We start from the raw sequence: 17,216 nt of genomic DNA on the forward strand, positions 1-17,216 counted from the left end.
CCCCCATCTCAGCGTCCACATGGTTTCCCAGCCTCGGAAGCGATGCTGGTAGGGTGGGACCCTGTCTCCAGCTTGACTCTCTTTTCCCAAGCAGCTCCTAGGATTGGGCTCTGCGTGTGTGTGTGTGTGTGTGTGTGTGTGTGTGTGTGTGTGTGAGAGAGAGAGAGAGAGAGAGAGAGAGAGAGAGAGAGAGAGAGAGAGAGAGAGAGAGATGAGAGCGGGAGAAAAAGGAGGAGGGATCGAACCATGAAACACCGGGAGCCGCAGACACAGGAAGAGGCCAAGGGCTGGGAGACACCAGAGCTCCCTAGAGCTTGAGGTCAGGATATCAGTCTCGGAAATCCCCTGCAAGTCCAGGGAATTGCAAAGGTGCTCCCAAGAATAGCTAAAGAGACTGCATGTGTCGCCGCTTCCCCGCGGACCGCCCCTCCGTAAGCCACGCCCACAGCGCCTACTTCTCAGGATGCAGAAAGCTAAGGTTTAAGGGTCTCTGGTCCACCGACGCCAGCTTGTCTCGCTCTCCAGCAGCCCCGCTAGCTCTCAGGACTGCCCTACCCCCACGGTTTGGAGATCTGCGGGACCCCTTGGTTTCCCCCTCCAGCTGGGCGTTCCGCCCCTGGCCTATGAAACTCCACCTCCTCATTCTCTGCTGGCCAGGATTGGTGGGTCTCCCACGGCGATGCCTAGCGATTGGTCCCCATGGATGATGGTGACCAGCGAGACTCCACCCCCAGCCGGCGCTGGGGTCTGGGGGCACTGCTCAGCGGCGCTGGGCTGGCGAGGCTTGAGCCGCCGCCGCACTGACAGCTCCGTCTGTGGACCATGGAGACTGGCGCCGGTCCACACCCGCTGCGCCTGTTCGTCTGCCTGATGCCACTCTGCCTCGCTCTGCTTCTGGGACCCGGGCGGCCCGGGACCGCCGAGGAAGGTAAGGTGGGTTGTGCCTGGGAGCCAAAAATTAGGGAGAGTTGGGGGGGGGCTAGGGGACTGGGGGTAGGCGTCGTTGGAGAGACTACTCTGTTTGGGGGCTTGAAGCAAGCGGGCAGCAGGGCGAGAAAGAACTAGAGAAAGAGGGCAGGTTGGCTGAGCGATAGAGAAGAGAGGGGTATTGAGGAGCTTAGGTCTGGAGACCTAGGAGGCTGGGGAAGAAAGGGTCTGGGGACCACAGGAGCCCGAGGCAGCAGTCAGGGGCCGTTGAGCCGGACAGGCTGAATGATTGGAGGTGGGAGGTGTGGGGGCGGGGAGATAAAGGGAGCAGGGAAGCCGAGGGGATGCGGCGAGATCCGAGCGTGAGGCGGGATGAAGACAAATAGCGGGGGCCTAGGGGACCGTGGTGTGGACAGCCGGAGGCTGGATGCTAATCATCCGCGCCGAGTCCGGGCGCTGCCCGAAGTGCTGACCGTGGAACTGTCCGCAGTGCTGAATTGGGATCGAGTCCACCACGCGCGGTCCGCGTTGCGGAGGATTTGGGGCTGTCGGCGACATCAGCGCCGGAGTCTTGCCTCTGCTCCCACACCTCTGGGAGCTGTACGTTCAGTTGAATCCAGAGGCGTCACAACCAGGTGCAGAACCCTGAGATGCTGGAGCAGACTCTGCCCGCAGGCTCTGTCCTGGCGCGGGATGGCAGATGCCTGCCAGTATGCAATTCTCAGGCACTGCTGGTGACGAAAAACCCAGCGCACTGTCGGCGGCCCTGCCCACCGTCGCGGCTGCCTCTAGAACCAGTCCCTCTTGGAGGACCTCACCTTGGAAGCCCACCAGCTTCCTTACCACTCTAGGGAAGTGATTGTCTGAGGTTTGGGGATGGCCTGGCTTCCTGTGTTTAAGCAGAAGGTTCTGCTATCCAGACCCGTGCTTCTCTGAGACTAACCGATGAACGAACGGATGCAGGCTGCCGCCGACCTGTCACATCCCGAGGGAATAAAGTGACTCCAAGCTTTTCTGGTGCGGAGGAGGGTGGAGAGGGTCATGGATTATGTGTGAAAGGGCCCCTGGCACTCTTTCAAAGCAGGTAGAGGTGGCGGCCCCTGGGAAAGGGGCTGGGTAGAGAAGCAAAGTATTCTGATGTCTCCTCTTGCTAAGTGGTCTCTCTATTTCATTTTCACCAGAGGCCCCAGAAGGCAAGTGAGAGAGGTTTCCGTCTTCTCCATGACTGGTGAACTGACCTCGGATCTGGGTGGATTTGGGGTGCAACCAAGAATTCCCAGATCCACTGCTAGTTACAGTTTCCTCCCACTAGTTGACAGTTAAATATAATTTGGGGGAGCGTGGGGAGGGTGAAGAGGTCACTGACTTATATCCCTAATGTGAAAGCTGACCTTAGAGTATTTTCCAGGGACTCTGTGGAAGGCTGAGAACGACACTCGCTTCAGTGAAAAAAAAAAAGTGGGGGAGGCCCAGTCCTAACCCCCAGAACTTGTTAATGTTACCATAAATGGTTTTTTAAAAAAAAAGGATTGGCAGTGTGATGCGGATTTTGACATGAAGGGATGAATCTGGATTGGATAAGTGGTTCCAATGCAACCGTGTTGGCCCTTGTATGAGGGCAGCAAGACTCGGAGCCAGAGGAGAAGGCAACATGGACATAGAAGCAGAGGAGAAGTCCAGCACTGAAGCTGGGAGAGAGGACATAAACGGTTAAGTTTGTGGTCATTTATCACAAGCCTCAGGGAATGAATAGAGGTGCCTTCATTAATCACAGTGGCTGCCCCTTTCCAGACTTGAGCTACTCTGGCTGTCAGGAGTTTTGCTTTGTTCCCTATCCCCTCCTGTAGCTATCTGGTAAACCTAGCAATGGCTCCCATCCTTCTAACCTGATGCTGCGGCTTTCTGACATCTGAGTTCTCCCTTCTCCTTAGTTATCCTCCTGGACTCCAAAGCCTCCCAGGCTGAACTGGGTTGGACTGCTCTGCCAAGTAATGGGGTAGGTGTTAAACTGTCACTCAATCCCAAGGGTCCTCTAGTTCAGTCCCTTTAGCATCCTGTGTTCACCCTGGATCAAAATGTACCACAGGAAGTCCCCACCCACGCTCATGCAGGCAACCTTGGTTAAATGCACTGGGCCACACACACACAAAGATACATAAGTAGGAGGGTGGCTTGCTGAGAAGAAGTAGTTTGGTTGCGGGGGGAGATAAGAGAGAATAATGAGAGATATGGCTAAAGTACATTATAAAATTTGAAGGAATTTAAAATATTTCAATCACTGATTTATTTATTGTGGTTATGTATGTGTGTATATGTGTTGGTGCCATGGTGTGTGAAGTGGAGATGAGGACCATGGTGAGAGTCCATTCTCTCCACACACCATGTGGGTCCTGGGGATCAAACTCAGGTCAGGTTGATGGCAAGTGCCTTTACCTACGGAGGCATCTCAGCTGCCCCGTGAAAGAATTTTTTTTTTTTTTTTTGACACAGGGTTTTTCTGTGTAGCCCTACCTGTCCTGGAGCTCCCTCTGTAGACCGACCAGGCTGGCCTCAAACTCAGAGATCTGCCTGTCTCTGCCTCCTGAGTGCTAGGAATAAAGAAGTGTGCCACCACTGTCTAGCCCTGTGAAAGAATATTTAAAGATATGCCATAGAGTTTGTATTCTCTAGAACCCTTGGTATCAAGCCAGGGTGGCTTTACTAGAAAATACCAAGTCTTTAGTAAGTCAGTCAAATAAATAAATGAGAGAACTGGCTGTGTCTAAGAACAGAAATGTAAGCTTGATGGGACAAATGCTGGGCATTGCCTCACACACAGTAGACCCCTAAGTAGCTGTCAGTTATTGACAGAGTAAGCAAGGTGGGGTGGGGTGAGGAGGAAAGGTCACTGAGCAGAGAGTTGAGTGACTCTAGTTATCATCCCTAGCTCTGTTGTTGACTCACTGCACCCATCCAGTCAAGTGGCTCTCCCTCTGCAACCTCAGTTTCCTCGTCCACAAAAATAAAGACTGTGGCCAGGCGGTGGTGGTACATGCCTCTAATCCCAGCATTTGGAAGGCAGGGCAGGTGGATCTCTGAGTTTGAGGCCAGCCTGGTCTACAGAGTGAGTTCCAGCATAGCCAGGACTACACAGAGAAACCCTGTCTCAATAAATAGATGATAGATAGATAGATAGATAGATAGAAAGATAGATAGATAGATAGATAGATGAAAATAAAGACCGTGCTTGGTTTTCAGCACATATTTTAAATTGGGATGATGTAGGGAAGATCAGTATAACCCCTGCAAGGACAACATGCAAATCCACAAAATGCTGCATATTTTAAAAAGAAAAGAGAAAGCTAGGTGTGACCACTCATGTCTGTAATCCTAGCACTCTGGGGCTGAGGGAGGAAAACTGATGTGAGTTTGAGGCCAGTCTGGGGTATATAGTGAGCTTAGGGCCAGCCTAGGCCATGGGATGAGATCCTGTCTAAACAAACAGACAAACAAACAAACAAACAAATAGATGGAAAAAGATTGGAACGGCCTCGTGCCACAGACCTGTAAGCCTAGCTATTGGGGAAGTTGAGTCAGGAGGACTGTAAGTGCACCCTGTCTGATTGACAGAGTGAATTCAAAGCCAACTTGGACAATTTAGTTGAAGCAACATCAAAATAAAAAGGGGGAAGAGGTCTGTGGTAGATTGCTTGCCCAGTATGCCCAAGGATCTAGGGTCAATCCCCAGTACCCGGAAGAAAATGGATTTGAAGTGTCTCCTCTTCCTGAATTTTGTCATATTTAGGGGCTTGTGTGCTAGGGGACGGGGAGGCAGATGTGAAAAAGGTGGAGAAAGGCCAGTGCTTAAGCTCCGGGCTCTAAGGTGTCCTTCCACCTCTGTACTTTTGCCTCAGTGGGAGGAGATTAGTGGTGTGGACGAACATGACCGTCCCATCCGCACGTACCAAGTGTGCAACGTGCTGGAGCCCAACCAGGACAACTGGCTGCAGACAGGTTGGATCAGCCGCGGCCGTGGGCAGCGCATCTTCGTGGAACTACAGTTCACACTGCGAGACTGCAGCAGCATCCCTGGCGCTGCAGGCACCTGCAAAGAGACCTTCAACGCTTACTACCTGGAAACCGAGGCCGACCTGGGACGTGGGCGTCCCCGCCTAGGAGGCAACCGGCCCCGCAAGATTGACACTATCGCAGCTGATGAGAGCTTCACGCAGGGCGACCTGGGGGAGCGCAAGATGAAGCTGAACACAGAGGTGCGTGAGATCGGCCCCCTCAGCCGGCAAGGCTTCCACCTGGCCTTCCAGGATGTGGGTGCATGTGTGGCGCTGGTCTCCGTGCGTGTCTACTACAAGCAGTGTCGTGCCACAGTGCGGGGACTGGCGTCCTTCCCAGCCACAGCAGCCGAGAGTGCCTTCTCCACGCTGGTGGAAGTGGCTGGAACATGCGTGTCCCACTCGGAAGGGGAACCTGGCAGTCCTCCCCGTATGCACTGTGGTGCTGACGGCGAGTGGTTGGTGCCGGTGGGCCGCTGCAGCTGCAGTGCAGGATTCCAGGAACGTGGTAACATCTGTGAAGGTAGCTATGGCACCTGGAGGGGTGGGATGAACACATAGCATTCAGGTGGCATGAAAGAGTGTGCCCTCGCTGAAGAAGTGTGAGTGGAAGTGGAGAAGCCATAGGAGGAGCTGGGAGTCAAGGCCTTTTGTGTGGTTTCTAGTGGGCTTAGCCAAGACCTACTGGAAGAGGTGAATTTGATCCCATATAAGGATATATTAGGAACCAGAGGTAGTGGCATAGGCCTGTAAAACCCAACCTTCAGATGCTGAATCAGGAAGATTGTGAATTCAAGGCCAGACTCGGCTACATAGTAAGATACTGTCTGAAACAAAACAAACAAAAGCAAAAACATAGAGATCTGTATTTCAGGCAATATGATAGATTCCCATTACCAAAGAGATGAGTGGCTACCTCACTTGAAAAGTTAGAAAATGGAATTCAGGTTTGCCCAGCTCTGGGAACCTATTGCTCCGCCATGCCTCCTTCATGCATAAGAAAGAACTCCACAGCAGTCCAAACCTCAGGCTAGCATTCCAGGAACTTCACCTTTGACCATATTCAAGTCAGGCTGTTGGGGCATCTCAGAGCTCAAGGGTGGCCGCTTGCACTCAGCTTTCTGAAGTGGAATCACTGTGCCACTGGGGGTGTTTCCTGGGTCCCTGGGTCTGTGGCTCGGAAGCAGAATAGGGTGGGATCCAGAATATGTGCATTTGTTCGGAAGGTTCAAAGATGTATTTCGTGTGTGTGTGTGTGTGTGTGTGTGTGTGTGTGTGTGTGTGTGTGTGTATAAGAGAGAGCGAGCACATGTGGGAATCAGCTCTATTCTTCCACCATGGGTTCTGGTATTGAACTCAAGTGGTCATGTTGGACAGCAACTGCCCTTTCCCACTGAGCTATCTCATTAGCAAAGGGTGCACTTTGTAAAGCAGGCCTTTTTCTGGGTGTCAGGACAATAGAAAGGAGTTGGGCAAAGGAGTCGGACACAGCCCCAGCTCTTGAAAAGCTTACATCTAGATGGAAAGGGGCAGCGATTTGTTGTTGTTGTTTTTCTTTTTCTTTTTTGAAGCTGAGGATCGAACCCAGGGCCTTGCACTTGCTAGGCAAGTGCTCTACCACTGAGCTAAATCCCCAACCCCCGTTTTTTTGGTTTTTCGAGACAGGGTTTCTCTGTAGCTTTGGAGCCTGTCCTGGACTAGTTCTGTAGACCAGGCTGGCCTCGAACTCACAGAGATCCACCTGCCTCTGCTTCCCGAGTGCTGGGATTACAAGCGTGTGCCACCACCGCCCGGCTGCGATTTATTTTTTTAAGTCATAAGAAAGTGATAATGTGGGGCTGGAGAGATGACAGCTCAGGGTTAGGAGCACTGGCTGTTCTTGCAGAGGACCCAACTTCAATTCCCAGCACCCACATGATAGCTCACAACCACCCAAAACGCCAGTTCCAGGGGATCTGACACCCTCTTCTGCCAGGCACACATGTTTATGGTATGCAGACAACCCCCCATACATATAAGTTAAAATAAACATTAAAAAAGAAAGTAATCTGTGCTATAACAGGGCTACAGAATGGTAGGTAACAGAGGAAGTGACCAAGCTTGATGTTGTCATTTTACCTGTTGCTATGATTAAAACGCTGACCAAAAACAACCCAAGGGGAAGAAAGGGTTTATTTCAGTTTACAGGCCACAGTTCATTACTGAGCAAAGTCAGGGAAGGAACTCAAAGCAAAAGCCACAGAGGGTCAAATGTTTAGCTAGCTTTTTATACAGCCTAGGACAGTCTGACCAGGGAATGGTGCCTCCTACAGTGGGTTGAGTCATCCTACATCAAGACAATCCCTCACAGACATCCCACAGGCCAACCTGATCTGAGAAATCCTCAATTGACACTTCGGTGATGCTAGGCTGCGCCAAATTGGCAGTTAAAGCTAACCATGTGATGCTAGGCTGTATGTCAAACCGACAGTTAAAGCTAAGCAGACACTTGTTCTCCTGCTCTGCACAGTCCCTTACAGATGTCAAGTTGACAGTCAGTGCTAAACTATCACACCGTGGGTGTGTCACATCCACAGAGAACCTGGTTCTGAGGATGGGGAGAGTTTTCCAAAGGAAGGGAGGTTTTTCTTCCTGGCGGCTGAGACATTCTGCAGAAGCATGATGGTGACAGAAAGGAACATAGTAGTTGGTACTAAACCAGAAATCCCGTGTGGTTACTGCAGAGGGCACGTGGGAGTGTGAGAAGTAAGGAGCTAGGAGCTGGTCAGGGCCATGAGTGAATGATGAAATAAAGACTTTATACTTTAGACCAATGGCGGGGGTGGGGGGGTGGGGAGTCAACACTTTCCGATTTGTATTTTCTTCTTCTTCTTCTTCTTCTTCTTCTTCTTCTTCTTCTTCTTCTTCTTCTTCTTTTTTAAAAAAAAGTGGAAGGGAAGCGGAGGGTGCTAGGGAGGTGATTCATATTTTCAAAAGACCATTCAAGCTGCCAGTAGCAAAGCAAGGATCAGGGCAGGAAGCCTGGGAGGACAGAACGGAGGAAGGAAGGCAATGCAAAAGTCCAGGCGAGAGACTTCCAGCTGTGAACTGGCGCGGTAGCAGCTGTGCTTGAGTGAGGAGAGGCAGGGCGGGATGCTGAATGCCTGTTATCTCAGCACCCAGGAGGTGGAGACAGGAAGAACAGGGTTCAAGGCTATTCTCGGCTATATAGTGAATGTGATGCTAGCCTAGGCTACATGAGACCCAATCTCAAAAAGAAACAAAGAAAAAACCCCAAAGAGGCAAGGTGGCTCAGCAAGCAAAACCCAGCAAAAATCATTTTCTAGAAGTTTCATCCAGAGGTTTACAGAGGTTTTCAACCTTCCTAATGTTTTGATCCTTTCATACAGCTCCTCATGTCGTGATGACCCCTAACCATAAAATTATTCTCATTGCTACTTCATAACTATAACTTTGAAACTGTTATGAATTGTAATGTAAATATTTTTGGAAATAGAGGTTTGCCAAGTGGGTTGTGACCCGCATTTGGGTGGCAGAGGAAGGCAACCGTGAGTTTCAGGACAGTCTGGTCTACACAATGAGTTCTAGGACAGTCGGGGCTACATAACAGACCCCGTCTAAAAATAAAGAGATTGGAGAAGGCATGCTGAGAGGGTAAAGGGTAGAAAGGAGCAGGAGGTAACACGGTGGTTCAGGGAGATGAGTATTCAGGAGACAGCAGCCTATAGTGTGGTGAGCACTCAGGCATGACAAGAGTTGGATAGTGTTCACTTGGTTTTGGCAAGAACAATTTCAGTGGAGCAACGGAAAGAACAGGCTATGGTCAGCTAAAGAGCAATGAGCCTTGAGGAGCCAGAGTCTCAAAGTCTAGTGATCTCAGATACCTCAGCTGGTAGAGCATCCAACTTAGGCATGTGGCTCAGTTAGCCTCCCCAAAGCCCCGAGTTCCATTTCAGTACCACAGAAACCGGGCATGATGATGGTACGTGCCTATAATCCCAACTCAGGGGGTTGAAGCAAGAGGATCAGAAGTTCAGAGTCCTTCTTAGCTGCATGGTGAGTGTGAGACAAGCCTGAGCTATGTGAGACCCCCTTTCACACACACACACACACACACACACACAGTTACTAGAAAAGACTCTAGAAGCCTGAATTTGAAGGGAGAAATAAAGAAACGGTATCTTCAGTAGGATTGTAGGTTGGTAGGATCTTTGTGTATGAATGTGTTGTTTGCACAGAGAGAGGGCTTTTATTGCAGACCAGAGACACCTGTGTATATGCTATGGGTGGTGGGGAGCCAGTGGCATACCAAATATGTGTGGGGAGCAATCTGTTCAAGAGGAAGGAGTGTTTTATTACTGACGCAGGTTAAGATTGCTGACGCATGTTGCTAATAAAAAGCAGGACAACTTTTAGTCAGTTTTAGGATTGTTTTAAAATAGTCTATAGTCAGAGCCCTTATGCCTACAAGGAAATGGACTGCTTGTCTGCTCCACCCACTAGTGACATCACTGGAAAGAGGCAGTAGTTGCAAAGACCAGTAGGGGAGGTGACAGATGGAATGCAACTTTGTGGGGGATGGAGAGTAAAAGACAGGGGTCCAGAGTGGAGATGGCTTGTCCCCACCTTTCAGACTGTAGGAGAGGAGATGTGGGTCAGACAGAGGTGTTTGTGGTTTTCATAGCCAGATGCTGGGGAGAATTACCAACTAATGACCCCTCTCTGTGCTCTGCCAGGTTTGGAGTCGTCTGTGACAGGGCGGGACAGTCAGATTCTTGTCTCCTTTATGCTGCCTCTTTAGAGCCTAGAAGAACACCTGGCTTATGGGGGATGATAAAACTGTGGGTGCTTAGGGACTAAAGATCTCTGGTTTGTGTCACGCTCCCCCTCCTTGGGCTGAGACCAGATAAAAGTCACTTGTATTGGCGTCACCTCTGCCCAGGGCAGTGGGGGAGCTGGGGAAAATCTAGGGCAAACTTCCCAAGGGAGGTGCTGTTGGAAATGGACTTTGGAGAACTCAGCAGCCAGGAGGCAGAGGGTGTGGGACATCGTGGGTCAGGAGCCAGAAGCTCTCTGTGGTGTCAGAGTGGGCGTAGTGAGGGCTGCTGGAGTGGGCGTAGTGAGGGCTGCTGGAGAGGGCGTAGTGAGGGCTGCTGGAGAGGGCGTAGTGAGGGCTGCTGGAGAGGGCGTAGTGAGGGCTGCTGGAGAGGGCTAGAAAGGGAAAAGGAGTGGTCAGGCTTGCATTGGAACCTTCAGGCAGTCCAAGTGTCCCTTGCAGTTAAGTGAACACCTTCCCAAAGCTAGACGAGGAGACGCAGTTATGATCTCTCCACTCTTTCCTTTCCCCCTCCCCCCACTTCTCTCTGAGACAGGTTCCTCTGTGTTACAGCTCTGTCTGTCCTGAAACTTTCTCTGTAGACCAGGCTGGCTTCGAACTCACGGAGATCCGCCTGCCTCTGTCTCCTGAGTGTTGGGATTAAAGGCGTCAGCTGCTGCTGCTGCCGCTGCCGCCGCCGCCACCACCACCACCACCACCACCACCCAGCACTCTTTCCTTTCAGTAGTGACCTTTGTTCTTGCTCCTGTTCTGGCCACCATAAGAACGCGTGAAATTCAGCTTCTCTTTAGGGAACACATCAAGGCTAGTAAGGTAACTTACTCCCAAGTCTCTTGTGGATCTGCCTGCTTGCTGAGACTATACAGGTTACTGGGACCCCTGGTGGTGTGCCAGAGGTAACTCTACACGGAGCACCCACCTTGGGCTTCCCCTATGCAAAGCTGTCTATCTGGTAGCAAAGGGGTGAGAAGGGGGAGACTTCCCCATCGTGAGGTATATGAGCAAAGCTGGTGAAAAGTCTCTCCGTGGCAAGGCCAGTGGGAGTTGAACTAGACCACTTCTGCATTTCTGACTTTGACAGGAAAAGAGGAAGATACTGGCTGTCGGGGAGTTCCCTGAGTCTGTCTGTCAACACACCACTCTTCTAGACAGCACCTCTCCAAATAGGGAGGACCACAGTTGCCTATGGTGGGGCCATGATGACCACAGCTAGGACGGTAACCCTCTTCCACTCAGAGCAAGGCACCTCTACATTCTTCCCAGCACCCCGAGACTGGCACTGTGGGCACTGTCCAGACCTCACCCCTCTATTTCACCACACAGTCAACAGGCTGTGATCACAGTTCCCATCTGACTGATGCTTTCCTCAACCCCAAGAGGCAAAGCTAATACTGCCTCAGGCTTTCAAGTCTTGGCTTTAACCATGGCTACACCCTAGGTTCCCAGGGGTAGTGGTCCTGTGCTTTGTGCTAAAGCAGTGGTTCTCAACCTTCCTAGTGCTAACCTTTTGATACAGCTCCTCCTGTTGGGGTGACCCCTAACCATAAAGTTATTTTTGCTCACAACTGTAATCTTGCCATAGCTATGAATTGTAATATAAATATGTTTTCCAAGGGTCTTTGGCAGCCCCTGTGAAAGGGTAGTTGACCCCTAAGGGGCAATGACCCATAGGTTGAGAACCACTGTGGTAAAGGAAAAGTACCACTGATCCCCCTCTTCCCAGCTACGCCATGGGGGACTCTGGGCAAGATGGGACTCTCCCAAGCCCAAGCCTTTCAAACAGTACCAGGGTTCAGCTCTTCTTAAGAGACTGCTTCCCAGGGGTTAGCCTTCCTCCTTGCTGTTTTTCTGTCTTCTTGGGTCTAGCCTTCTACTCACAGCTAGATTGGAGGGAAGGGCCAGAGAGTCAGGTGGGGACCAGGCACAGCAGAGATCAGGGGCCAGGAGCTGCTGCCCCAACCTGGACTGAGACCGTTTTTAAATGGGCATTTAGGATAGGGTGATGGCTCAGTGGGTAAGCACACTTGCCGTGGCACTCGAAAGACCTCGATGAGACGTCCAGCATCCACACAGAAGCTGGTGTGGCAGAGCTTGTCTGTAACCCCAGCACAGGAAGAGGGCAGCAAATCCCAGAAGCTTTCTGACCAGCTAGAATAGCTGAGGCCATGAGCTTCTGATGCCCAGAGAGACCCTCATTTGACATGGACCTCTGTTTCACAAATGGTCATGTACACCCACCCCCTACACACACACAATAAACAAACAAAATAGGTGTTCAGAGCATTGTCCTGCCTGTAATCCCAGCTTTCAGGAGAGGCAGGAAGAAAAAAAATTCAAGGTCAGTGCTCAGCTACACTGATAGCCTGGGTTCAGTTCAAGGCTAGCCTGGGTTGCATGAGATCCTGCCTCAATCAATCAATCAGTGTGTGCTCACTTGTCCTCTCTTGGGGCCGGAGAGGGAGAAACAGTATACAAGGTTCAGGAAGATTAACCAACATGCCCAAGACCACACAGCAAATAAGTGAGCGACGCAACTCAGCTACAGACCGCTTGGGTTTCAGTCTGTTCTTAGGAGCTGTGCTCTGGGTTAGGTGAGAGGAGGCAAGGACAGCAAGGCTCCTGTGTGATGTCAGATCAGAACTAGTCTAGGAAGCCATTGGAGCATTCTGCCAGCTCCACCCCTCCACCTGCCCAGCTCTGCCTCCAAACTGGAGTCCACTGTGTGAGTTGGAAAAGGTTTATGATATTGCTAAGCCCAGTGTGCAGTGGTAGGAGAATGAATTTTGATGTGAGTGTGTATGTGTGTGTGCGTGCACGCGTGCATACCTGCCTGCTTGCCTGTCTGTCCCTGAGTGATGGGACCAGCCCTTAGAGGCCTCACCCTTCTTTTCTCTTGTTCACATCAAGTCTGCACCTTTGACCTTACAGCAGTATTGTCAGGGCTCTGAAAGGGGGCAGGCTAGGGTGGGAAACCCACTAACTGTGGGACACTTCAGCCTCACTCTCCTCTTTTTAACCATGGGGATGAGGTCAAATGTATGAACGGAAGTGAATTATGTCACCATCCCCTGCACACACTGCATTCGTCAAGGGCCAGGTGAGACTGGGCTAAGAGCTGTCCACTTTCCCCACCCTAATCCAGGAAAATCAGGGATGCAGGGTGGGGCGTGGTCAGGGAGGAGACTCCTCCTCACCAGCCCCTTCCCACAGCCTGTCCCCCAGGGTTTTTCAAGGTGTCCCCAAGGCGGCCCCTCTGCTCACCGTGCCCGGAGCATAGCCTGGCTCTGGAGAACGCCTCTACATTCTGCGTGTGCCAGGACACCTACGCTCGCTCACCCACTGACCCGCCCTCAGCCTCCTGCACCCGTGAGTGCCCCCTCCTGGCTGGCGGTGGGGAGGAGGTGACGGGGCACGCGCGCGGGGGTGGGGTGTTGGACTGACAGGGCAAACAGGGAAGCTTGGGGTGGGTCTGGGCACCCGGGCCTGGGACTAGGGGAACCCAGAAGGATGAACATGGGGGTCGATTCTCTGTGAGTGGCCATCTCCCCACTCCCCTCGCCTCTCCCTGGGCCTGGCTGGGACGTCCCTCCTCTCTTTCATGCCCTCTGTTCCCCGGTGACCATGTTCCCATCCTAATCCCCTCGACAGTCCCCATGTCCTCGCCTCAGTTCCTGGCTGCCCGCCCCTCACTCCCACGTCCCCATCAAGGGCTACCGGCTCACATACTGCTACCCATGCAGGGGTGCCCGCGCCCCTGCGCCCCCATGCCCCGCGCGCTTGTGTCCCCTCCCGGTGCCACTCAGCGCCACCCCATGTCGCAGGGCCGCCGTCGGCGCCACGGGACCTGCAGTACAGCCTGAGCCGCTCCCCCCTGGCGCTGCGGCTGCGCTGGCTGCCGCCTGCCGACTCCGGCGGCCGTTCCGACGTCACCTACTCGCTGCTGTGCCTGCTCTGCGGCCGCGACGGCCCGGCGGGCGCATGCCAACCCTGCGGGCCACGTGTGGCCTTCGTCCCGCGCCAGGCCGGCCTGCGGGAACGCGCCGCCACGCTGCTGCACCTGCGGCCGGGCGCGCGCTACACCGTGCGCGTGGCCGCGCTCAACGGCGTCTCAGGCCCGGCAGCCGCCGCGGGAGCCACCTACGCGCAGGTCACCGTGTCCACCGGACCCGGGGGTAAGGCCGCGCGCCCTAGCGGAGACCGTCTCCCACTCGCCCCTTCTCCAGCCGCAGTTCCCCGCACGCATACCAAGGCATTTGGGAACCCACGTGATCGCACCCCCCCCCAACCCAAGTGGCACCTGTGTGTCCCCTCCTTCTCCCCGCCATCCCTTTGCTGACTCCATCCGCGTCTCCGGTCCTTGAAGGAGCAGGCCAGGTCAGAACGCAGGCGACAGAGTGGTCGCCTTCCCCGTTTCTGCGTCTCGAGTGGGATGAAAACCACCCACACCCTCCACATCCTTGACATTTACTTCTGATTTGTCTCTCCTCTGGTGCACACTTTCAAGTAATCCCTCGAGTGCCCTTTGCAAGATGGATAAGCTCGCGCTGTGGCTTCTGAGTCTCCCCTGTCTGATTGGTGTGTGACCCTCCTCCCCTGTCTTCTGTGACCCTACCCTGTCACTTGGGTTTCACAAGGCTTGGGGTGATTTTCATTCTTTTGTTAGTACCTTGGGGGTACAGATGTGCACACACAGGGGTGTTTGAATAATTTCATCCTGCTGATGAAAATGAAAATGGAACCAATGTGGATTTATTCCCGCCCAGTCTGACTGAAGCACAGTAGGCCCTTTGATCCGCTCTTCTTTCATTGCTGGGAAAGATCTCTTCAGCAGCTGCTCTGCGTAGAGCTCCTACAGAATCTCCTAAGACGATCTCTAAGCCTTAGGTTGTACATCCATTTCCTGATTCTCCCATCTTGTCACTTCCTTTATCGTTTTTAGCTCTTAATCCCTTTCCTAGGACTTTTGAGAGATTTTCCAATCTACCTGGTTTTCTGGGACACTTCTTTTCTTTATTATCTCTATTGAGATTTAACCCTTGCTATTACGGTCACATTTTTAACAATTCCAGGCCTAGAAAAATAGTTTGATGATGCAGTATTTGCCTAGCATGCTTGAGGCACTGGGTTTGATCACCAGTGCCAAAGAAGAAAGGAAGGAGGGAAGGAAGGAAGAAAGAAAGATATGCCTGTAATCTCAGCACTTGGGAAGTGGAGGCAGGAGGATCAGTTCAAGGTAATTCTCAGCTACATGGTGAATCTGAACTCAGCCTGGGTTACAAGAGACTTTATATCAAAGAATGAAAGTATGGTAAGGCATGATGGCACATGCTATTAATCCCAGCATGTGTGAGGTAGAGACAGGCAAATCTCTGAGTTTGAGGCCAGCCTAGTCTACACAGCAAGTTCTAGGACAGCCAGGGTTACATAGAGAGATTTTGTCTCAAAAAGCCAAAAAAGTATGTATTATCATAATTTTTTCTACTCATGACTATTTCTATTACCCCCCCACCTTTGGTTTTTCAAGACAGGATTTCACCATGTAGTTTTGGTGCCTGTCTGGATCTTGCTCTGTAGACCAGGCTGCCCTCGAACTCACAGAGATCCGCCTGACTCTGCCTCCTGAGTGCTGGGATTAAAAGCGTGCACCACCATCGCCCTGCTCTATAAAACCCCTTTAATATAGATTATATATGCAGGGTCTTTATTTTTTCATTATTTTATATTCATGGGTGTTTTGCCTGCATGGGTATCTGTGCACCATGTTCAGGACTGGTAGCAGCAGAGGCCAGGGGAAGGCACTGAAGCCCCTGGAACTGGAGTTACAGACAGTTGTGAGCTATCATATGGGTGCTGGGAATTGAACCCAGGTCTTCTGGAAGAGCAGCCAGTACTCTTAACCACTGAGCTATCTCTCCAGCCCCAGGCAGAGTCTTATGTAGCCAAGACTGGCTTCACATTCACTTTATAGTTAAGGATGATCTTGAGTTGTTTCTGTCTCTACCTCTCAAGCATTGGAATTTTAGGGATGGCTCAGTTTATGTGGTTCTAGGAACAAATTAGTGTTTCCTGCATGCTAGACAAATATCCTCCCAACTGAGACACATTCAGCTCTCACACCCCCCTTTGTGTCTCACTATTTAGTCCTGGCTGGCCTGGAATTTGCTATGTAGATCAGGCTGGCCTCAAACTCACAGCAATCCACTTGCCTCTGCCTCTTGAGTGCTGGGACTAAAGTTTTGTGCCATCATGCCTGGCCCTTTAAAAAAATACTTATTTAATTTTAAATGTATGTGTATGTGTGCACCTGAATAAATTTATGTACATCATGTGCATATGCATTCAGGGACCTGCAAAGGTTACAGTGTGTCTGATCCATGGGGACTTCATCTTATGTAAGACACCTGATGGGAGTGCAGTAAGCACTTGTGACCACTAAGCAATTTCTCCAGCCACCACATCCCTTTAAAAAGCGAAACAATGTCGTACATACTCTTTAGCCCAGGCTAGTCTTTTTTTTTTTTTTTTTTTTTTTTTAGATATACTTATTTATTATGTATACGGTGTTCTGCCTGCATGTATGCCTACATGCCAGAAGAGGGTAGCAGGTCTCACTATAGATGGTTGTGAGCCACCATATGGGTGCTGGGAATTGAACTTGGGACCTCTAGAAGAGCAGCCAGTACTCTTAACCTCTGAGCTACCTCTCTAGCCTGGTCCAGACTTGACTTAAATTCATAGCAATCCTCCTGCTTCAGGTGCTAGGAGATTACAGGTGTGATTATGAGTCAGTTGCCATGACTCTGAATTTTTTTTTGTTTTGTTTTTTGTTTTTTTTTTTGTTTTGGTTTGGTTTTTCAAGACCGGGTTTTTCTGAGTAGCCCTGGCTGTCCTGGAACTTGCTCTGAAGACCAGGCTGGCCTCAAATTCAGAGATCCACCTGCCTGGGATTAAAGACATGTGCCACCACTGCCCGGCCAATTTTAATATATATATATATATATATATATATATATATATATATATATATATATATATATATATATATATATATATAAATGATTTTGTGTGTGTGTGTGTGTGTGTGTGTGTGTGTGTGTGTGTGTGTGTGTGTGATATGTGGGGGTCAGAGGATACCCTCTAGTGCTCATCCTCACCTCCCTTGTTTGAGAAAGTGTATCTCTGTAAGCCAGGCTAACTGTCCAGAGAGTTTCTAGAACCAAAGTGTTATATGGTTTCTTTGCATCTTCCCAGTTTGGGTGTCTTTGACTTGTTGTTCTTGCCTGGTTGCTCTAGCTAGAGTTTTAAGCATTATTGCGGCTCGAAGTGGAGCAAGTGGGCATCCCAGTCTTTCTCCAGACAGGAGAGAGAACTTTCCAGTCTTTCATTCTTTAGTGTGATCTTCT

At 51.1% G+C, this 17,216-nt stretch overlaps 1 protein-coding gene and 1 non-coding gene across 6 annotated transcripts in view; both read left to right on the forward strand.

Annotated features, from left to right (window-relative positions):
• Window positions 1-237: 237 nt before the first annotated feature.
• Epha10 (EPH receptor A10) overlaps window positions 238-17,216 on the forward strand; it is a 35,964-nt gene continuing 18,985 nt past the window's right edge. Inside the window, exons 1-6 of one of the 5 annotated variants that reach the window (XM_036177273.1) lie at window positions 912-928; window positions 2,455-2,636; window positions 2,859-2,923; window positions 4,821-5,499; window positions 13,024-13,179; window positions 13,635-13,985. In XM_036177273.1, coding sequence (XP_036033166.1) covers window positions 2,540-2,636; window positions 2,859-2,923; window positions 4,821-5,499; window positions 13,024-13,179; window positions 13,635-13,985 — 1,348 coding nt within the window. In that variant the 5' untranslated portion in view covers window positions 912-928; window positions 2,455-2,539. Of the gene's footprint in view, window positions 929-2,454; window positions 2,637-2,858; window positions 2,924-4,820; window positions 5,500-13,023; window positions 13,180-13,634; window positions 13,986-17,216 lie in introns of all 5 variants that reach the window. The other 4 variants (XM_036177276.1, XM_036177275.1, XM_036177274.1 and 1 more) reach the window with 4 other exon arrangements.
• On the forward strand, window positions 4,150-4,252 carry LOC118578980. The gene has a single exon (XR_004944359.1). It is a non-coding gene; the product is annotated as a U6 spliceosomal RNA (small nuclear RNA).

Source organism: Onychomys torridus, chromosome 2, assembly GCF_903995425.1.
Source record: "Onychomys torridus chromosome 2, mOncTor1.1, whole genome shotgun sequence".
In the NCBI taxonomy this organism is placed as follows: domain Eukaryota; kingdom Metazoa; phylum Chordata; class Mammalia; order Rodentia; family Cricetidae; genus Onychomys; species Onychomys torridus.